At 34.4% G+C, this 24055-nt stretch overlaps 1 protein-coding gene across 3 annotated transcripts in view; it reads left to right on the forward strand.

Annotated features, from left to right (window-relative positions):
* Nucleotides 1–24055, forward strand: part of EPS15 (epidermal growth factor receptor pathway substrate 15) — a 121474-nt gene that overhangs the window by 84185 nt on the left and 13234 nt on the right. For all 3 annotated transcript variants that reach the window (XM_072974460.1, XM_072974461.1, XM_072974462.1), the window contains 6 exons: nt 4075–4278; nt 6014–6130; nt 6361–6451; nt 8748–8783; nt 9792–9928; nt 13574–13643. In XM_072974460.1, the coding sequence (XP_072830561.1) occupies nt 4075–4278; nt 6014–6130; nt 6361–6451; nt 8748–8783; nt 9792–9928; nt 13574–13643 (655 nt within the window). The remainder of the gene's footprint in view (nt 1–4074; nt 4279–6013; nt 6131–6360; nt 6452–8747; nt 8784–9791; nt 9929–13573; nt 13644–24055) is intronic.

The raw sequence follows: 24055 nt of genomic DNA on the forward strand, positions 1-24055 counted from the left end.
TCTTGTCTGGCAGGTGAATACCTGCTCACTCATCTAGCGAGACATAGGTTAACCTTTTATTTCTCTGTGGCATTTTCTGAACCCTGCCTTTATTGGACATTGTACTTCTGTTATAGCAATAGTGACATTTCCCCCTTGCACATTTGTTGATCTGTCTGTCTTCCTCAGTAGACAGAGCTTTTTGGTCTAAAAACATACATTTTTTTCACATACCATTTAGCACAGTTCTTGTCCCAGTGTCAGTACCCAATAAACAGGTAGGAAACCCAAAAGAAAATTATCCTAGTGGGAATGATACCAGATGAATGGGCAGTTTTTGAGTTTTTAAAAAAACTGTTTTTTGAAAGTATACTTTATAGACTGTAAAATTCACCAGTTTTAAGGATGCAATTGAGTGATTTGCAGTAAATTTAGAGTTGTTCAAACAACACAGTCCAGTTTCAGAACATTTCCATCACTCCCAAAAGATCCTTGTGCCCATTTGTAGTCTGTACCCACTTCTACCCCTAGGTAACTGCTAATCTCCTTTCTGTGTCTATAGATTTGCCTTTTCTGCGCATTTCATACAGAAGAAGTCACACACCGTAGTCTTTCTCGTGTGATTTCTTTCACTTAGCATAGTATTTTTGAGGTCCATCCATGTTATAGCATGTATCAACATATTCCATTTTATGTTTATAAAGTATTTTGTTGATTCATTCACCAGTTAATGGGCATTTGGATTCTTTTAAATTGTTGACTGTTGTGAATAATACTGCTATGAATTTGTATTTACATCTAATTGTGTGTGGACATATGTTTTTATTTCTCTTGAGTATGAACTCGTTGGTTATATTGTAAAGTTATGTTTAACTTTTTTTTAAACTTTAAATTGCCAAACTGTTTTCCAAAGTGGCTGTACCATTTTACACTCCCCCTAGCAATATATGAGGGCTCCAGTTTCTCCACATTCTCACCAACACTTTTATTGTCTGTGTTTTTTTTTTAAAAAACAGGAAAGAAAGAAAAAAAATTTTATTGTCTGTTTTTTGATTATAGTCATTCCAGTAGGTGTCAAGTGGTATTTCGTAGTTTTTAGTTTGCACTTCTCTAATGATTAGTGATGTTGATCATCTTTTTATGTGCTTATTCATTTGTATATCCTCTTAGATGAAATGTCTAAGTCTTTTGCCCATTTTTTAAAATTGGGTTGTTTGTATTATTATTTTAAATTACAAGGGATTTTAAACATATATGTATTCTGGAGATAAGTCCTTTATCAGATTTTTTTTAATTGTAGTCACGTTACCAGATATTTGTTTTGCAAATAATTTCTCGCAGTCTCTGGCTTGTCTTTCATTTTCTTTTCTTTGACTTTTTGGAAAGGAGATTGCCTTCAAAGGAAGGAGCATAGATGAGAAAAGTAGAAAGGACTCTGAATATTGTAAGTTATCAGAGAGAAAATAAAAGTGTTTTTGAGAAAGGAAACTAGTCTCAGTAAGCTGTACTAACAAGTGTCCAGAATAAATTTGGTATCTGTGGAAGGAATTAGATACTTGTATCTGATCTCCAAACCTAAGGATTAAGCATACTAGTTTCTTACACTTAACTCAGTGGTATATCTTTCCCCCAGAGGGCAGTATATTCCCATGGGTCTATAAAAATGAAAATTCAGTTGTAAATTAGTGTGAGACTTTCATTGCTCTCTAAAAGTTAACTAGAGCTTTTCTAGAAAAAAGAATAACTAAAGAAAATTTTTCTGACTTGTTGAATTTTTATTTTTACTTCTTATCATGTATTTGCAAGAAAAAAGCAAAGACCCTTTGACCTTAACCCTATTAACTTACTTATACAATATATACTTTTTATCTAATTATTTCTGGCATTCTGAATGTTCATTGAACTTTTCTTGTGCAGTTTGCAAAGAACTTGTGTTAGTTGTATGATTTCCCCCCTCCCATATCCTCTAAGTTTACACAGAGAGTGAGGAAGAACGGCTTAGCGACAGATGCATGGAAGGGCCAGATACACAGAAAAGCCTAGTTTTGTTCAAGATTCTTTCTATTGGTTGTCTCAGAAATAACTGTAAGGAACAAACTGTACTAAATAGGACTCTTTGTTAGGCAAATATTTCATTCTACTGCTTCATCTGTATGATGGATATTATTTTGGTATTAAGTTTTTAAATTTTAGACTACAAGATAGTGGGCATTAAAATTGATTTTAATGGTCATGATAAATGTTTTAATTGAAGTAAAAGAGGATAGGAAATATCAGCATGCATTATATGTAATAAGGATAATTATTACTTCATGAAACTTGTTTCTCCACTGTGTATGTATGTGTGTATAATTATATATATGATGTATGCATCTATATGTGTGTTTATGTGTATGTATATATACACAGAGACATGTCCAAATATATACATACAGATTTACTGGGTCAGGGTGTAAAATCTATTTCTTTCTATGGATTAAAATTAAAAAAAAGTTTATAAGCTACTGCTCTAAGCACTAGGAGTATACAAGACATATGCTGTGTGTTACAAATGTGTAGGATTTTCGGATCCTTAGGTTAAATTCAAAATACAATGCAATTTGGTGGATACATATGCTTACTGATGCCCACTGTTTAGATTTATAAGCACAATACTTGTGTTTTTCAGTGCACATGTAGTAAGCACTTAGAGTGTGCATCATTGTGCTAGATGTTGGAGATACAAAGTTGATAACAAAAGTTGTGGTCTGTATGCTCAAAGGGCTCAAGTCTAACTTTTTAAAGATAGAGTAAATTAGGGGAAAGGGAACTGGAAAACTTCATTGCTGTAATAGTGAGAAATGCAGTGTGCTAAGCACTTTTACACACATTGTCCATTATTTACGTAGACTTTACTTTTTACAGAGTTCTTTCAAATATATCTTTTGCTTCAGTTAATAGTCATCTTTGAAGATAGTTCATACTACTTTTGTGGATTAAGAAATGGAGGCTTGGAGAGGTTACTTTGACTAAGATCACCTAACTAGAAGGTGATCGAGCCAGATTTACATCTGTTTCCCAATCCAATATAGTGTTCTTTCCCTAGGTTATGACCCTGAAAAGACCTTTGTTAAATGACAGATTCCAAATTGAGCAACTTAAGAACCTTATGGGGAATATTAGGTGAATAAGATTAGGGAACAGAGCCTTGATTTATGAAATGTCAGAAGATAGTTTTTATATTTGCTAAAAATAAAAAATACAATGTGCTAGTAAATAAAGAGGATTGTACTGTGATTAAAATACATTTTTTATGAAAAATGGGAAATATTCAGTGAAACTCCATTTATTATTCCTTTTCAATGGATACATTTTTTGGTTCTGCCTTCTCAATTTGAGATATTTGTAAATTTGTTTTTCTTTATTATAGATGTTGGTATAAATAAGCACTTTTTTCCTGCTTCTAATCCTCAACATTTTATATATATATATAGTACAGTTCATTGCAAACCACTTTTTGTGTCCCACTGTTATCCCAGGTGTATAAAGTCACTTTGATATTGGGATCAAAAAAACCTTGAGTGTCCTTTATGTTTCATATAGCTTAATACAGACTACTTCTTAGGGCTCTAGGCCATTAATAAGTAATGCCAGAGCCTAGGACACTAGTTCATTTCACCTTTGCTTCCCTCCTCTCTGTCCCAATAGGAGTATGGATGGTTCCAGTCTTGTGTGCTCTCCCTCAGCCTTCTTTAGCTCTTCTAAAGCTTCATCACAAAATCTTCTCTTGCTCTGTCACTTGGTATCTTTTTCCAAATATGCTGACCCCTTTTCAAACTATATCCTAAAGGACTGCCAATTTGCGGATATTTGAATTAAAATTCTTGGAGCTTTCAGAGATGTACAAAAGCAAATTGATATGTACTGGAATTTTAAGAGGAGAACTTCCTGGGATGGATTGCTGAAATCTTTTCTCTAAGGCATGCTGCATTCCCTGAGGATTCTTCTTAATGGAAGCAAATTTACCCTTGACCAAGTCTAAGCATATAGCTATTTTTACATAACATATCTTTCTAGTAATAAATTCTGTTGTATATTTCTACTTTGTGTTGACAGATGCAAATGAAGCTGATGGAAATGAAAGAGCTGGAAAGTCAAAATAGTCAGTTAAATTGGTGCAGTAGCCCACATAGCATTCTTGTAAATGGCGCTACAGATTATTGCAGCCTCAGCACCAGCAGCAGTGAAACAGCCAATCTTAATGAGCATGCTGAAGGCCAGGGCAACCTGGAGTCTGAGCCCATACACGAGGAATCTCCAGTGAGTTGAATAGTTCCTTAACAATTTCATCATCAACTTCAGAGAAATAAATTGATTCAGAGCAAAGTTTTGTTGACATCACACCTAATATAAATATGTGGCCTTGCCTCATCTGAGACAGTAGAGGTTTTTTTAAGAGGCAGAGAGTGGGTTCTAACAGTTTTAAGTAGTGTAAAAATATAATTTTAACTGATTTATTTGTTAGAGAGCATGTTTTCAAAACAGTAGTTCTATAAATAGTAGCTTTTTAAAATAGTTTTTAAGTACTTTCACCCAAAGCTGTAAGTAATTCTTTTTTTCATAATGTTGAGAACATTTATTCACCAGTTACTTTAGAGAGCACATGCAAGAATGCTGCTATGTTATGTGAGAGCTACAGAAACAAAAAACCTTTATTAACCCTGTCTTCAAGCAGCACACAGTCTAGTCATGTAACACTGTGTTAGAAGGCTGTGGTAAAGTAAGCATACGATATTCAGATAGGACAGCTTGGAGGAGGCTCAGAGAAGATGTTGTAGGGAAACTTTACAAGTGAGAAGGGGTTAAGCAAAGGAGAAGGTGGTACATCCTGGCAGAGAAAACAGCATTAGCATAGGTATGAAATGGGAGAAAACATGCTGCACAGGGTCATAAGTTTCCTGAGGATATTTTGTGATGGTGGGGAATGTATTGGTAGGAAATGAGGCTCTCTCTTAGGGGGTTACCTGCATTATCTCTGGTGCTTTATGAAAATACAGATTTTGATACAGTCTGTGCCCCACTCCAAACTTGTTGAACTAAAGTTTCTGGGTTGGAGCCAAGTACATATATTTTAAAAATAAATTGCATGGGTAATTATGATGGGTACCTGGGTAAAAATGACCACTTTTAGGTCAGAAAAGGGTAGAGAGTAAGAAATTTGGATTCATCTTGAAGCATTGGGAAATGATCTTACTCCAGTGAGTAGCCATTGAAGAATTTTTAAGCAAGAAACCAGAGGATTGAGTTTACCTTTTAGAAAATGTAGATAATGGATTGAAGAGTGGGATGGACACATAGAGGTATTTTAAGAGACTGTTGGAGTGGTCTGTGTGAGAGTTGTTGTAACCTCGATTTAACTGGTAACAGGAAGGATGATGAGGAAAATACAAATTTTAGCGATATTAAGGAAGTAAAAATAACGGATTTGATTTTATTTAGATAGCGCAGTCTTGGATATATTATACAATATTATTTTAAGCACAAAATGCAAATTACTAGATTATCTTTCAAAGATACAGGGTGGTATGAAATGGAGATTGCCCCTGCCACTTCTTCAGCCTTATTATCTACTGATCTAAATCCAGAAAGCTGTGGGAAGCAATGGACTTTTAACCAGAAGGGTCATGATCAGATTCACATTTTAGATCTATTGCTTCAGCTACTATAAGGATAGATTGGGAAGACACATATTGGAGTAATCTGGACCAGAGGGAAGGATTTGAGAAAGAGGTAGGAAGTAGACTCAGCAAGATTTGGAATCTAGCTGGGGGATGACCAAAGGAAAGTAGTTAAGGAAGACCTGAAGTTTTCTGGCCTCAAGTAACTTTGATGCTTGGTGATACCATTTTCCTAAGGAATATTATAGGAGAAGTCATTTAGTGAATATGTTCTGCTTGTCTTCTAAATTTTTTAGGAATTTTTGGCTATTTTTGTCAGCTTCCTCTGCCAATTAAAAAAATACATTGTTAGTCCATGTGCAATTAATGTTTTATAGGCAAGAAGTAGTCCTGAAATACCACCTTCTGGTGTGACTGATGAAAATGAAGTGGTGACTGCAGCTGTTAATGAAAAAGTTTGTCCTGAATTTAATAGTGCCAGACATTCAAAAGAGGTAAAAATAACTTTATATGTAAATGTTCTTACCACTGGCTTCCCAGGATGGGTATACACTCGTTTAGGCTAAGGAAAGAGAAAAATGTGTTAAGTGGACTTTATGACCACAGAAATATTTATTATGCTACCATCAGTTGATTTTTTCAAATGTGTTATTTTATTTTAAAATATTTCCTTTTAAAACTTTGGCTCCTAAAACATTTTTTTTTAATTTGAAATTATTTTTAGGAAGATCCATTTAATGTAGAATCAAGTTCACTGACAAATCCAGTTGCAGATTCAAACTTGGATTTTTTCCAGTCTGATCCTTTTGTTGGCAGTAAGTACTCTTATTTTTATATTATACATACAATTTTAATTTTTTATTTTAATATGTGAACTATGTAAGAATTAGGGCTTCAGCTTTGAGAGCCTACTCTTTATAACCAAAATAGAAGTGAGAATGAGGTCTTATATGCTCAGATTTTAGTATTGTCCTCTGCAGGCAACTACATTCTAGAGCTAAAGCCTTTAGTTATGTCTTAGATGAACCCCTGATTAAGAGTATGTTTCTTCTTCAGAATAGGGACCAAAAGGAAGAGAGGAGATTGGGCACTCTTAAGTCAACCAGCGGTTATTTACCAAAAGTGCCAACACCATGCTTTTAAAACAGTGCGAGTTGTAGTAGTTAGTAGTCCAGTCCCTGCCCTTAAGGTGCCTTCAGTTTTACTGAAGAAACATTTAAGTTTAATAAATTGTCTGATGTCAGTGTAAGCTACATTAAATGCCACTTGTGTCAAAGCTCTTTTTGCTTTTTATTTATTTCCACACTCACCTTGTGGAACTGTTAGGTCAGTTTATACCAGTTTTAAAGTTGGGAAGCTGAGACACATAAATAGAGTAACTTGCGTAGAGTCATGGCAGAGATGAGCCTGGACGCTGAAACTCTTCTTTTAAAAAATCTTTATTGATAAATATAAAGTGTTAAAAGATATATAAATTGAGCATTTAAAGTGTACAATTAAATGGTCTGAGTACATTCACAGAGTTGTATAATTCTCACTAAAATCTAATTTTGGGACATTTTTTATCACCTCCTTAAAGCAACTCCATACTCATTGAATGTCAGTTCTCATTCTCCCAACCCTCAACTCTAGGCAACCACTAGTCTACTTTCTGTCTCTGTAGATTTGCATATTTATGGAATTATACAATGTGTAGTTTGTGTGTGTGTGTTTGGCTTCTTTCATTTAGCGTAATATTTTTCAAGGGGCACTCATGTTATGGTATATTTCAATATTTCATTCCTTTTTTTGATGAACATTATTACATTGGGTGGATATACCACATTTTACTTATTCATTAGTTGATGGACATTGGGTTGTTTTCACTTTTTTGGCTGTTATGAATAATGCTGCTGTGAACATTTATGTACAAGCTTTTGTGTAGATACATTTTCATTTCTCTGGATTTCAGATATCAGATCATACAGTAATTTTTAATCATTTGAGGAACTGCCAGACTGTTTTCCAAAGTGTTGTACCATTATATTCCCACCAGCAGTGTATGTGGGTTGCAATTTCTCCGTATCTTTGCCAACACTTGTTACTGCCTATCCTTTTGATTATAGCCATCCTAGTGAGTGTCGGATGGCTTCTTATTTGGGTTTTATTTTGTATTTCCTTAATGATTAATTTGTTGAACATCTTTGTATGTGCTTATTGGCCATTCGCATATCTTCTTTGGAGATATGTGTATTCAAATCATTTGCCCATTTTTTAACTGGGTTGATTGTCTTTTTTTGTTGACTTGTGAGAGTTCTTTATATATTCTGAATATAAATTCCTTATCAAACATATGATTGCAAGTGTTTTCTTGTATTCAGTATTGTCTTAATATTGATGAAGTCTAATTTACTTTTTTTCACTCAAGCTTTTGATGTTGTATCTAAGGTCCAAAGTCATGAAGAGTTATTCTTATGTGTTCGTCTAAGAGTTTTATTAGCTTTAGATGTTACATTTAGGTATTTGATCTGTTTTGAATTAATTCTGTATATAGTGTGAGATGGGGGGTCCTGTTTTATTCTTTTGCATGTGGATATCCAGTTGTCCCAACACCATTTTTTGAAAAGTCTATTCTTTCTCCATTGAGTTGTCTTGGCTGCTTGTCAAAAATCAAATGAGCACAAATGTGTAAGGATTTATTTCTAGACTCTTCAATTCTATAAGCAATTTTTTTAACTTCAGTGAAGCTCAGTGTTTTTGTTTCTAAAGCGGTGACAGTAATACCCATCCAGTACGCCTGTGAAAAGTGGAGATTTTGTTAGTAAAATTCTTGCTGTCATGCTTTTCTTTTCCCCTCCGTCTCTAACCTCAGCTTGTGGTTAGGAGGTTAGTATAGTTGGCCCTAGTTCAAGTTTGCTTTTATGAGATGTGTTGATGTTCTGCCCTTACTCTACTTATTTTAAACATTTCCTAAAGGTAAATGGCATTCATTGTTTTATCTCCTATGAGGTGGAGTTAATGAAACAAACTTTGCTCTAAGAAACTTTGCTTTTATTTTAACGTTACCCTTTAAGTAATGGTGCCAAAACAGTAAATATTATTATTGATTTCTGCTTATTTATTTTACCACAGGTGATCCTTTCAAGGATGATCCTTTTGGGAAAATTGGTTAGTATATTATTGAGGTCCACCTTAGCTTTAATTTCATTCTACTTGATTATGAGCTTATGTTATATTTAGGAATGAGAGATCACAGTTGAGCATTTATAGGAAATGGACTTTTTATTCAGTTTTGAATTTGACCTAAGGCCTAAGATGTTGTATGTGCCTGACATTTTCAGAGAAGAAGTTGTAGATTCTTGTGAATTTGCTTAATAAGCTGTTAGCTATACTTTATTTAAAAAAAAATGACAGTGTTTATACTTTGATGCCTTTAATAACATTTATACTGATTTCTCTTTGTTAGCAAAGGATTAGATGAATATAATGGTCTGCACCACTGCCGGGTTGAGAACTTTTGTTTTCCTAAGATTCTAGCCTATTTGAATAAATGTGGGAAAAGTAAACTTCTTAAAGAATTCCTAAATGTCAGACTTTTTAAAGATACTCTTTCTCTGGAATTTTTGCATTAGAATAAAGCAAATCTCATGTACCATTTAGTTCCAAACCTGTTCCAGACTATTGGCTGTTACCCTTAAGCTCAGAGAGAGAAATATATTTAGAAGTTTTTGTTGTTTCTTTAGTTATGATAGCATAGAATAAGGGCCTTAAAATGGGATTGCTTGAAATTATATGCTAATTTAAAAAATAAGTTTATTAGGTGTAAGACTGTGTCTTTTATCAAAACCACAAAGGAATCTGTGATCTCCCCACCCCCAAAATTAGAATCACCAGCTTGGAGGAATTATTTAAACCTAGCATACAGGTAGCATTTGTGTATTAAGTGTTAGAACTACTGATTTGAGTAGGGAAGAATGTTAATTAAAGCTATTTAACTGGATGCAACTGTCTATACTTCTTTATGACCAAATAAATAGTCATAATATGAAGTACCTAACTTAGATTCTGCAGGAATTCAAAATGTCTTTTAATTAAGGCAATTGTCATGCCTTTACATGACAGGAAATTTAGAGTAATAGTGTTTTAGTCTCTCATATTTGTGTTATATTTTCTTAGATCCATTTGGAGGTGATCCTTTCAAAGGTTCAGATCCATTTGCATCTGACTGTTTCTTCAAGCAGTCTTCAGCTGATCCTTTTGCCACTTCAAGTACTGACCCTTTCAGTACAGCCAGCAATAGCAGTAATACATCGGTAAGTGGGAGGGTTAAACACTGTTAAATGGGTAACAAATATTCTAAGTGAGTGTCTTGAAATACACAGTGATGAGAAAATCCTCTTTTAGGTTTTACTTCTAAAGGACCATATAAAAATTTGTCTTATCAAACCTATCTAGTTTTTGCTTCAGACTGGTATTTCACAGCTTGATAACCCAATGGAATTGACTAGAATAATTCATGTCATCCAGATATCAAGTCCTCCCTTCAAAGGACCAAGTATTATCCTGTTGGGAATATTAAAAATAAATGATTAGAAATCTATAAGCCTGTTTCCTGTAAAACTTTTTTGAGATGTTTGGTATGCATTACCAATTGAAATAATTAAATCAATTTTAAAGGAACAGCGTTTAAAAAAAATCATTTATGTTATGTTATAGACACATCTGGAATGTTTTTCTTGTAAAGAAGCATAAGTTCCCTAAATGTCATGACTAAATCAGGCTCTCTGGATAATATCCATAGCGCAACTATCACTATTTAATAACCACATACTATGATCCGGGTACTTTTATGTGCTTTACATTCGAGTTTCTAATCTTCACATCAGCTTTGCAAAGTAGGTACTGATGTCCCTATTTTAACAATAAGGACACTGAGACTCAGAAAAATTAACTTAACATAACTAGGGTCATACACCTAAGCACTTCATCATCTGGGGGCTCTGAAAACAAAATCTTTATATTATGGATATTTAAACACACTCAAAGTAGAGTAATACAATGAAATATTTTAACCTCCATGTATCTGTCACCCAATTTCAATAATTATGAATGGTTTTAGAAGGCATTTTTGGTTTTTTCTTGGGTTTTTTTTCTTTTTTTGAAGGCTTATTTTTCAAGGCAGGATATTTCATGTCTCTAAGTAAACCAGACATAGAAAGAAACAGTTAATTGACAGGCAATGTGAAGCCAAAATTTTATCTTTTGTTACTCTTAGGTTAAGTATACTTCCTTGAAAGAGTAATTGATTCTTTTAAAGATGTTAGACTTTGGTGTTCTTGAATTGCTTTCTTACTCTATTTCAGTAAAGAGCTACTTGGCCAACAACTGGTATTTTCCACCAATATAAAACTAACAAATGCTTCTGTAACTGAATATTTGTGGTTTCCACAGGCTACTGGATACTCTATTTTCCCATAACACTTAGTTTGCAGTGTAGACCCATTTGCCAAATTCTGCTCAAATTGGCTGCAACCTGAATTCTTTTCCTCTCACCTTATTTTAGCTCCTCATTAGCCAGTTTTATCATTTAAAGACCAAGAAAGCCAAAGCAGCTCTTCCTAATTTAAAAATAAACAAGTTTCTTTTGTTTCTACCTTTTGGTCTACTTACTTTTCCCCTTTTCTCCCCAGTTTTTGAAAGCGATATTGCCCTTGCTGACAGTTCTTAATTTCTCCATTCAAATCGAAACAAAACTAAACTAAACACCAAATTGGCAGTATAGTAATAGCTACATTTATCTAATCTCTTCTGTGTGCCAGGTATGGTGCTAAACTCTTCATGTGTTACCTTATTTAATCATCACAATAATCCTATGAATATCAGCTTTTATCCTCTTTTTAAAGATAAAGTTAATAAGGATTAGAGAGGTTTAGTGATAGTGAGTTAATGACAGAACTAAATTCAAACTCTGGTCTATGTGACCACAGTCTAAGGTCTTCACCACTATAGTATAAGATTTAAGCTTACTTTTCCTAGCTACAAACCCCCTGTTTTTTGTGATTTTCCTTCTTTTCAAACAGGCCTCTGTTTATGCCTCCAGACATGACTCTCTCCCTACAAGTCTTTCCAAATCTCTCAAGGCTGGTCTCTGCTCTCAGAAGGGACATAATTTTAAAAACAAAACCAAAACAAATAACTGCTATTTCCTGCTATCCTAGCTCATGTATGGTGGCATTGTGTAGGTGCTGAGTCATGCTGTGAAAGGAGGGAGTAGATGGCTGACGCAGAAGAGAGAGAATTTCAGTGATAAATTAGGTGAACTTGTAGGAGGATTTTAGAACATTAATTCCGTAAAATCGTATCATCTGAATTTTAGTTGTGAAAATTACTTTTGTGTACTAGATTGCCTAATTAACAAACAGCATAACAGAGATTTGTGGGCAGTTTTCCTTCCTGGGCTACACAGTCCGCCCTGTTCCCCTTGCTATCCTGATGGCCTTTCAGGGTGGTTGCACAGTATATGATAATTAAACTTGACACACATGTAGGCATACTTTTTCTGTTTCTTTCTGTGGTGGTAAATAAAATCTGCAAGCTGTTGTTAAAAAACAAGCCTGTTAGTTTTTCCTTCCCTCAAAGTTGAGAGAAGAAACAATAGTTGGTGACTTAAGTTGCCATGACTGTCTCTTACACTGGTATTTTGACTATTATATTAGGAACCACGGAACATCACTTTACTCAGACCAACTTGACTTTTCCCCTTGATTGCTATGTATTCATTCAGTAGATAATCAGAGTATAAGCAAGTGTGTTCATTTTATTATAATAATACTAAAGTTAAAATAAACATCAGTTAAAATAAGTACTGTCATTTTCACTTCTAAAAACATCATTAGTATAATTACTTTTTTCTGCTAGTTGTTTTAATGCATTCTCTTGTATGAAAGGAGAATATACTATAAGTCCCAGTTTGCATTGCTTTTCTCTTTTCAAATGCATCAGTTTTACTTGAGCTCTGCAATATCCTTTGACATCAGTTGTTAATATCCAATTTCTTGATGGTTAGAAATAGAGCCTGTAATACAGATGACATTGATAGCCATGAGTCAGACTAAGAGATAAATATTCCAAAACTCTTTTCATGCCCCTTTTGATTTTTGGCTGACCTCTTAAAAAGAGCCTGATGCCAGAAAGAGAAAGTTCAGTTAGTTTCTTAAATATGCAGTTTGTTTGACTATGATTAATAACCAGAGTAGAGTAGGAAGACAATTCAATAGGCAGAATGTCTGGCTTCTGCTAAAGTCCTTACTCTTTGTAGCCACTCACCCTTGCCACTTGATCCAGGTTTTTACATGGCTTATTATTTAATGTTGCAGAATTCTTTTAGCAGAAAGCTCTCTCTCACTGTCTCTCTCTCTTTCGTGTGCACGTTAACATTAGAGGAAGCTAGGTGAAGGGCATATGAGAAGTCTCTGTATTATCTTTATAACTGTTCTAGAAATCTATAATTATTTGAAAATGAAAGTTAAAATAGTACGCATCTATACAAGTAGCAAAATTATGAAGAAAAGAAATGGATACCACCAGTACCAGGACAATGATTACCTCCACAGAGGGGAGGGATGGGATTGTGATTGGAGAGGGGAATGTGAAGACTTCTGAGGTGTTGGCAGTTTCCTGGGAGGTGATGACATAAGTGTTTACTTGATACTTATTTTTTAACTGTACATATGGTCCATATACTTTTCTGAATGTATGTTATGTTTCATAATAAAAGATTAGAAAACAGTATGTATCATTTCAATTTAATAAGATTGCAAATCAGTAGGGGGAAACATTTGTTCCTTATGCCTTGTATTCCTTAATTAGTTTGTTAAGAATGTTTCTTTGGTGTGGCAGTGAGGTTTCAGCTATGAAATGTTGCCTCTCTAAGTCACAGTTTTGTTTAATTTGTTTAGGTAGAAACATTAAAGCACAATGATCCTTTTGCTCCTGGTGGAACAGTTGTTGTTGCAGCAAGCGATTCAGGTAAGGAAATAATTTATCAGTTTCTTTAAATTGTAAACATTACACTTTTTTTAAAGCTCCTTTTTTTTTGTCTCCAAATATATTCATTCTATTTAGTTATTTATGGCTTTAAAATTACTGCATAGTTATATCCAGTTGCATTCTACCAATAATAATAATAATGTGTTTGTGTATCACTTTCTACTTCTCCTATTACTATCTCATTTACTGTTCCTGTTAAAGATCTTACTGAGATATGAATTCTGGTCTATGTCAGTAAAACCAACAAACTGTTTTTTTGTTTTATAAAAGGCAGTGTTGCTTGGCAATTTCAAAGTCAGTATTGACTCTTATGGATCTTGACCTAAATTTAAAAATTGGTGACTTCCCATAGGGAATGATAATAGCTTCACAAATAGTAAATAGGTTCTGTTAATAATGCAGAAAAGATTTAAATGTTATTCTAGCATCCAGTCTTCATGCTTTATTTATGGTGTCTGTTTCCATTTATCCTTTTAATAACCTTCTAAGTAAAATATTCCCATTTTAAAGATCAGAAAACTGAGGACCAGAACATGAAGTAACTTGATCAGAAGTATACAGCTGTCTAGATTGGAACCAGATGAAGCCAATGTTGAAACCTAAGTCTAATAGAATCCAAAAGCTTTTTTAACTAAGTAATAACTCTGCTTCTTTCTCACTATTCATTAAAAAATAAAACAGACCAGCTATTGTGTAGGAGAGCAGGGAATTAGAAGAAAGTGGACTCAAACATGTTACTATTTCAATATCATGCTAAAAATAGGTTGCCTTATTTTTCCAGATGAAAACAGAGTAAGTTACTCAGTACAGAGATTTGCTGGTTATGACAAACTGAAGATTACAAGTATAGAGAAAGATTAGTGGAAGTGCCTTCACAATTTAGACTTCTTGTACAAATTGTAACAAGATGAGATTTTGCAGTGTGCATTATTTGTTTTCAGCTTGAAAATTAATTTTTCAGGCAAGGAGGAGAAATGTAAAAAGCAGGTATGTAGAAAATAGGATTTAATGTAGGATTTTAATTTAACCTGGAATTTAGAATGACAGCAAATAAGATTTCTAAAAGGCTTATTGTAGTAACAGTGATTAAATTATATCTTTTAAAATACATGTGCTTTTTAGATTCCCATTATTCAATTGATGAATTAATACATTGCTAGGGATCTTATATGATTAGAAAGGATAATCTAAGAGACTAAAATGAAAGGTTAATACATTTATAATTAACTCTTTTATTTATTTTTTTACTTTATTGCATTTTTGTTGTTTCTGTTTGGGGGTAGGTAATTAGGTTTATTTATTTCATTAATTTATTTTTTTTTTAGTGGATGTACTGGGGATTGAACCCAGGACCTCATAGAAAATAAGATAAACATTTTTTTTAAATTGAAGCATAGTTGGTTTACACTGTTTGTGTTAGTTTCTGGTGTACAGCATGTTGACTCAGTTATACATATGTATATTCTTTTTCATGTTTTTTCATTATGTTATTATAAGATATTGAATGTAATTCCCTGTGCTGTACAGTAGGACCTTATTGCTTATCTGTGTTATGTATATTGTAGTTTGTATCTGCTAATCCCAAACTCCTAATTTATCCTTCCTCCCCTTTCCCCTTTAGTAACCATAAGTTTGTTTTCTATGTCTGTGAGTCTGTTTTTGTTTTCTAAGTAACTTCATTTGTATCATTTTTGTTTAGATTTACATCTCTATTGAGTAGTCTTGATATCCTTGAGGAAATCATTTGACTATACATGCAGGGGTTTATTTCTGGGCTCTCTCTTCTGTTCCACTGATCTAAATGTCTGTCTTAAGGCCAGTATTCTTTTAATTACTATAGCTTTGCAATAAGTTACAAAATCAGGAAGTTTGAGACCTGTAACCTTGTTATTTTTTAAGATTGTTTCAGCTATTTAGGGTCCCTGAGACTCCATATGAATTTTAGGGTGAATTTTCTATTTCTGCAAAAAAATGTCATTGAGATTTTGATAGTGATTGCATTGAATCGTGGATTGCTTTGAATGGTATTAACGTCTTAATATTAAGTCTTCTGACTCATGAATGTGGGCTGTTTTCCCACTTATCTGTATCTACTTTCTTTCAGAATATTTTATAGTTGTCAGTATACAGGTCTAACTTGGCCAAGTTAATTCCTAAGTATTTTATTCTTTTTGATGCTGTTATAAATGATATTGTTTTCTTGATTTCCTTTTTAGGTTTTTTCAGATTGTCAGTATGTGGAAATCCAACCAATTTTTGTGCATTGATTTTTGTATCCTACTAAGTTTGCTGAATTCATTTACTCTAAACTTTTTTTTTTTTTTTTTGGTGTGTGTGTGTGGCCTCTTTAGGGGTTTTAATATGTAAGATCATGTCATCTGCAAATAGAGATCATTTTACGTCTTCCTTTCCAATATGGATGCCTTTTTTCTTTTCTCTTACCTAATTGCTCTGGCTAGGATTTCTGTGTTGAATAGAAATGGTAGTGAAAGAAGGTATCCTTGTCTTATTACTGATTTTAGAGAAAAATCTTTCAGTCTCTCACCATTGAGTATGATGTTCGCTGTTGGCTTTTCATATGTGATCTTTATTATATTGAAGTAGTTTCCTTCTTTTCCTATTTGATCAGAAAGTTTTGATGAAGGGTACTGGGAGCACAGGGAAAACAATCAAATGAAAAATGGTAGGTAAAGAAATGAAAGAATTTTAGTAAGGAACCTGTAAAAACTCTGTGAAAGGACTCTTTGGTGTTGGAGGAGAAAACTTCAGACTTCAAACTTACTGGGCTTTTATTCCAACAAGAACAATGAAAAGTAATTAGGATAGAGGTGGGTTATTTGAAGCAACTACAGGCCGTGACTTTGGAGATTATCACGGTTTTTGGTCTCAGGACCCCTTTTAAAAATTAATGAAGCCCCTCAAAGAGCTTTTGTTTATATAGGTCATATTTATCAGTACTTACAATGTTAGAAATTAAAACTGAGAAATTAAAAATTTTAAATTCATTTTAAAAACAAAAATAATAAACCCATTACATATTAATATAACTAACATATTTTTAAGGAAAATAATTCCAAACCAAGAAAAACATTGTGAGAAGAGCAGCATTGTTTATACATTTTTACAAAGCTCTTTAAATGTCTGGCTTAACAGAAGACAGCTAGGTCCTTATATCTACTTCTGCATTGTCTGCTGCACAATGTTTTGCTTGAAGTATGTGAATGAAAAAGATCTGGCCTCACACAGATATATAGATGGAAAAGGGAGGAGTATTTTAATAACCTTTTCAGGTAATATGGATACTCTTCTTTGATACTATAGCAAAATTCAACAAATTTTAGTTTCCTCAAAGTTAGTTACAATATGAAATACGAAACTATATCAGTGAACTTTTCATATTCTATCGCACTAAAATCCATTAGTCTTTCTTGCACATTGAATGAACTTTTAACCCATATGTGATTTTTGTAACATGCGTTGATCATTTGGAAAATATTGGTGCACTGAGTTATGCACATCTTCCAAATTTTGACACATTTAATTACAAACATTTTTAAAATCACATTTATTGATATCACTGTCCATCTCATGTGAGTCTTTTAAGTATTGGTATAATGTTAAGTTTCTGAGACAGGTAATACTTTCCCAGATTCTAATTTTTACTTGAAAACTTGAATTTTTATCATCTGTAACAAATACTGTCAGTTGTTTTCCTAAGGTGACAGACTCACTTTATTTAGGAGGAAATGTCACCAAATACCCAAAACTGAATAACCATTGTCTAATCTGTCAACTTCTTTCAAGTCAAAATGTTGTTTTGAAAAACATGAAACATGAAAAAAGCAGCTAGTTCACCTTGTTTCTCAGACTATCATGTAAGTGCTTTTCCTCTAGATAACCGTTACACTTTGGTACTCAGCTGAAGTGCTTTATGTGTATTTCTCATTTTGTCTTTTAGAATTTTAAAAAGATGTATATCTAATGGTCACAGTTTATTTAAAATTAATATTAATAATTTTTATTGATTCATCAAGGACAGACATTCTTACATGTAACTGGTCTTTTTTTCCCCCTGGAAGTTTGTGACCATGAAGTATACTTCAGTTGCTACCAGCCAGTACAGTTTGGTGCAACTTTCTTGATTCCCACCCACTAAGGCACGCACCCCTTTTTTTTTTTAACCCACCATTGGTTTTGCAACATTGTTGCAAATAATAAATACAATGAGAAAGATAAATAGTAACATCTTCATATTCTAAAGATAGTTTTGACCTTACAGACCCCCCCAAAGGGGTCTTGGGGAACTTCCGCGGTTCATGGAGCACACTTTGAAGATGGCTGATCTAATATATTCTAAATAATTTCCCTGTTGCCCTATATTGTGCTAGTCTCTTTTCCCTCAGGACAGTTTGCTCCCAGGAGATATCTGGGACAGATGCCTCCTTTTATTCAAAATAAGATCAAGAGAATCATCTCAGTGTCCTGAAGGGAAAGCTGAAGAGTGGAGGCTGTCTTTTTAGTTCTTTATTTAGCCTGGTGCTTCTGCTCTTCTCTCAGTACCCACTCCCTATGGTGGTGGTGTCCAGTTCTATGCCTTCAGCTATAGCCTGTTTCCTGATGACTCCTAGCTTTAGTCCTCTATGCCTGAACTCTCCCCTGAGCCCCAGTGCCTCCAAGTTACTTGCTGGTTATTTCTCCTTAAGTGTCAGTCTCAACAATGCTTAAAACTGATAGTTATGTTTTCCAGTTAGTCTCTCCTTCAAAGTGTAACACAAACAAAATCAAGAAGCAAAGCTTCACCTCCCCTTCCATTCTACTTTCTCTACTAATGATACTATTATTGGCTCATAGCCAGTCATCCAAGACTTCTTCTCTGTCATTCCTCACCTCCAATAAATTGCCAGGCCTTGTTGTTTTACCCTCAAATGGACCCTGATTTTCTGGGATCCTCCTTATACTCAGCTTTGTTTGGACCCTCATCATGGACTATGATATTAAATTGCCTATTTACCTCCTGATCTGTCATCTGCATGACTGCCAGAATTCTCTTTGTTAACGTTTGATCATATTACTAACCACAAGTCTAAGTTACTAGCCCCGTGTTCCATATGTGTGTGTGTGTGTGTGTGTGTAATTTTCAAAATTTTTATATATTATGTATTATTTATATTATTATTTAGTATTATATATTGTTTATTATATATATTATATGTATATATATTTGATGGTCTTTTACTTAATATGTCACAGATACATGTCTGAAAGTAAGGTTGTCCAGTCTATGAAATGTAAAACAGTACTGAACACCTTCTGAATATCCCACTTCTGGTATTATTACCATCTACTCAGTTGTCCAAGCAGAGACATGGGAGTGGTCCTAGGCTGCATTCCTACTCTCTCACCTCAGAGTTTCCAGGACATAGCAAAGGCTTACCAGTTGACTGCTGAAGAAATGAATGAATGATTTGTCTCAAATCTGCTACCTTGTCATAAGATTTTGAATTGAATACAAACAGTCTAGAGAAGGTTTGTCATTAATAGAACATGGATGCTTGAATCTAGCTGCCTGAACTCACTCAGAACTTTGTTCCTAAGGTTTTCTAAGTCTCAGTTTCCTGAACTATAAAATGAGGTTAATAATTATACTGTTTGACTTTGTTGGGTAGACTAAATGAGATTAAAGCATGTTGAAGTATGTGTTGTGGTTCCTGTCACAGGAGAGGCAGCTGCTGCTGCTGTGGTTATTGTCATTATTGCTACTACTGTTTTTTAGTTTAATGGTTTCCAAGGGCAGACTAATGTTGCTTGTAATGTACTCTGTCAGTTCCAAATGAAATAGGGATGGGGAGGGGGGAGTCTGTGTATTGCCAACTCTTCCTGGAAAGGATTCTTGTACTCTATGATTGTTTCCTCTTCTTTCTAGTTGTTAAAGAACTAGAGAAATGTTTGAGAAATGAAAGATGACTTTTTTTTTTTTCAGTTTTTAGGGTTAAGTTGACAAACCTTTTGTCTTCTCCTAATTTATAAATGTATGTAGGTTCTTAATGTATATAGTTTACTTGTTCATGAAATCTCAACATCTGGAAACCTCTGAGACTCAGAGGTGGCATTATATACCCAAGGTCGCAAACACAGGACATTTGCCCTCCTTACTCACACCCCTATACCCCTATCCTTTTTCACCAGGAAATTTAGTGTTTAATCTGCAGAAAGAAGAATCCTACAGGACAGGAGAATTTTAAACTTTCAAAATAAATTTAAAACATAAGGGTAAATTTTTGTTCTTAAAAATTAAATGATAAACCACTCTACTCCTACCTCAAAAATATAGTAGTTACAGATAACAAGAGAAGGAAGTTAAATATTTTTAATATTTTTGTCTCACATTGAAGTTTTTTGTTTGTTTGTTTGTTTGTTTTAGCATTTTCTCCTAATGGAGAGAGACATTGCAGACTAAGAAAGAAAGCTAAAAATATCAGATTCAGGTTACTCAATTTCTACATATACTTTATTTTGACTTGTAAATGTTCTTTTTCCACTTCATTATGAATGAGATTAGTTCTGGTGCCAGAATATTTTTTGCATGGAATATTTTACTAATTCCTGACTGAGAAAATGCAGAATGTTTCCAATTCTTAAAGCTTTATAATGTTCTGAGAATATGGAAGGGAGCTCATAGTGTCACCAGAGCATCTTTGACACCAACATTAGTAAAATGCCGAGTAGGTCTTCATTTTTGCAGGCAAAGACTTAGGCTGAGCATGCAGATGTTCATATATTTTACTATTCTTAGCCTCTTCTCTCTTTCATGTTTCTTCTCTGTTTTCCTCTATTTTCACAAACCACAGGCCATGACTGTCTCTTCATGGCCGCTTAATTTTTTAATAGAAAAATGTGCATGCATGAGCAGGTGTATATTTATATATTTGTGTATAGTGAGTATATATCTCTCTCTTCTCCCACCTCCTCCTGTCCATAAGTAAAAGAAAGTGAAACCTTTTTTCCCCCTTCCACATAAACCTAGCTGTTATTTCTCCTTTGCTCTCTTTGAACTGTAACACTTATTTTGCAGCAGTTGTGTACATGTATATCACTCAGTTAAATCGTTAGTTCTTTGAAGGTAGGTGTTGTGTCTTATTTCCCTCTGAATCCCTAGTACCTCAGTTTGAACATAATAGGTGCTTAAGTAAATTTTGAGTGGATAGGAGGGTCAGGGAGTGAGTGAACTAATTGGAAACCAGACTGAGAAAGTGGTTCCTTTATTAGTGACTAACATTTGCATCTTAGATTATTCATGAGTATTTCTTGAAGGCTTTCTGTGAGCTTGAGCTTGATTATCTTATGGGCTGTGAATGAGTCATGGGTGAAAAAAGGTCTCTTCCTTCTCCCAGGAGTCTCTGGTAGATGGCGTTCTATGGGGATTATTTGTGAACCTTACAACTGGTTTCCCTTATCCCTTGTTGGTCAGCTGGTTGTGCTAATAAATGTTATGGTATGTGTTTGGAAAATCCTTAATAAATAGATGGAGTCTGTCATTTTTTTTCTTTCAATATTTTCAACAAATGTGTCTCCTATTTGCCAGACCTTGTTCTAGGCCTTGAAGATATAAAACTGAACTGTCTTTATAGCGTTTATATAAACAAATATATAGTATGTCAGGTACTGATGAATGCTATGAATTAAATCAGGGTAGGGGGTAAAAAGTGATATGCCTAAAATGTAGCTTTATCATTCACCCCTCACAAAAAAGCCTGTCAGCATAGTATGACCTCAAATAGGTAATATGTAAGGAAAAAAGTATGTAAGGAAAAAAGTACCAGGAAAAAAGCTGTTAAAGAATTATGCTAAAAATATTGGTAAGGGTTCTTTCTTTCTTTTTAAAATTGAAGTATAATTGACATACAGCATTACATTAGTTTCAGGTGTTGCAACATGATCCAGCATTTGTATGCATTGCAAAATGATCACCCCAGTAAGTCTACCATCTGTCACCATACAAAGTTACACATTTTTTTCTTGTGACGAGAACTTTTAAGGTGTACTTTCTTAGCAACTTTCAAATTTGCAGTACACTATTAACTTTAGTCCCCCTGCTGTACGTTACATCCTCATAACTTACTTATTTTATGATTTAGCAGGTTGTACCCCTTGATCCCCTTCACCCATGTTGCCGTTTCTCAACCCCTCTCCTCAGGAGTTCATGAGATTATAGATGATTTTTTAAAGTTATGCTTTTATGTATTTTTCCAAAGTGATAATTACCTTTATTCTTAGGGAAAAAAGGATGCTAATGAGATTGTATTTGCATTCAAAACCTGATTCTGCTGACCCATAGCTCCTGGGTGCCTCAGTTAGAAGAAAGCCATCTGCTGAGTTCCTCTCCCAGTATTTCTGGGACTCTTCAGCTGGTGTCTCGCACATAATCTGAACAAGTTCATGCTCAGTGAGTCCTTCCAGCTTCTAGACAGGCCTCTGCTTCATATCAGCTGTGAGGAATGTCTGAGAAAGTTCTTTCCAAAGTCTTATTTTCCCAATGTGGGCAAAAGTGCTTTGTCATTCATCATGGATACATCCCCCAGTGTTTGAACCAGGTCATTTACTGAATAGGTCATTTACTCTGATTAAGAAAGTGTAGGAAAACTCTAGTAAACTACATGTGGCACATACTTCAAATAGAAATATCATGTTTCTTATTAATGTCTTTCACAATGAACACTTCATAATATTTCAGTCAAACCTGACCTAACTCTGCACTGTTGCCACATATATTATGACTGCTTGTAAAAAGCTGTGGGGCAATGGCGGAACAAAAGCAGGAAGCAGATTTTTTAGTTCCTCCAGTGAAATGAGCCCACCTCCTTTTCCATCATTCCCCTTCTACCAGTCAGGAGAGCGTCTGCGTCCTGCTCAGGCTGTACGTCAGCTGCCACTACATCAAGAATTACAGGAAGAGGAGAAGAAAGAATGGAAAGCCTGAAACCCATGACTAGGCTGGGCCTAAGGCTGTGGGACTCAGCAGATATGTAGTAATACAAAAGCATCTTTTACACCTGAAGCTCCGGGATTTCCTGCATATCTGGACTTTTAGCATCCTCTTCAGATTCATAGTTGTTGGTCGATCCCTAAAGAACTGATATTTCTCCCTAAGGTTCTACCCACCTCATGACTGTCTTGATGACAAGACAAAAATAATATATATCTTCTTTGGTATACACGTTTTTAGAGGTAAGGGCACACTTTACACATTTAAATGAGTGGGTGAGCACACTATTGTTCTAAGACTGATTTGATGTAAAGGTGAAGAGTTGAGGAAGAACAAGGAGGATTTTTCTGTGCCTCTTTGTTTGCTCTGTCTTACCCTCTCCTTGGCTATTCTCTTACCCCTTCTTCCTTTGTTTCTTTCTACTTTCCTATATCAAGCAGCAATTCCTGTAAACATTCTTTGGCTTTATTGGTAGCCCTTATAAAGCCTATCTCAAAGTAAATCAGTTTGTTCCAGCTGGAAGTGTTAGTCTGTTTGGCAAGTGCACTATGATGGAACAGATAACTTCCCATGCCTATGGAGCAGTGGTTAAATATTGCTTTTGCAATTACTGTTCCTTCTGCCTGGTACAGCTTTTTTTTCCCCCACCTCCATCTATTCAGCAAACTCCATTCCTTATTGAACAGACCTAGCTCAAATGTAATGGCTTCTTTGATGCTTTTCCCCATTCTCCCACAGTTAGTGACTTCTGTTGTAGGTTTTTTATATCTCTCTAATGGTTCATTTAAGATTGTTTTATTAGTGTTTGTTTATATGTCTCTCACTAGACTGTGAGCTTTTCAGAAGTAGGAACTCTTCTTATTTTCTTGAATTTTATGTATGACCAATGAATGTTTCTTGACCATTTGTTCTTCATTGGATAAGCATTATTACCTGTTTTTAAGGACTTTACATTCTAGAAAGGATAATATATCAACCACAGATAACCATAATATAAACTAGAATTCAGTCAGTGCCACAAAGAAGGAAGAAATTACTTCTTGCTGCAGAAATTAGACACACCTAGGTTATTCCAGGCTTTGTGGACAAGGTAGCATTTAAAATGGGCCTTGAAGGATGTGTGTGAAATGTGGAATTAATGGTGTCTACTCTTTTAACTTCTTGACGTCTTTATTAGAAATAGTTTAAGCACATGGGAGCTATTATTTGACGTGTATTTCAAAGCCTTACACCTTACCTAGAGTTAGTTCACCTGTTTTTGATTCTTGAATCATCTGTCAGTTGATTCATAAAGGAATACATCTTGTGGGGATATCAGTGTGCTCAGCTGTCTTTGTGGATTAAGTCATAAGTTCAGGGACTAATATTTGGGCTAAGATATTTTTCATTTGTCTGAATGTTATCAAGC

The sequence above is a fragment of the Vicugna pacos genome, chromosome 13, assembly GCF_048564905.1.
Source record: "Vicugna pacos chromosome 13, VicPac4, whole genome shotgun sequence".
Taxonomy (NCBI): domain Eukaryota; kingdom Metazoa; phylum Chordata; class Mammalia; order Artiodactyla; family Camelidae; genus Vicugna; species Vicugna pacos.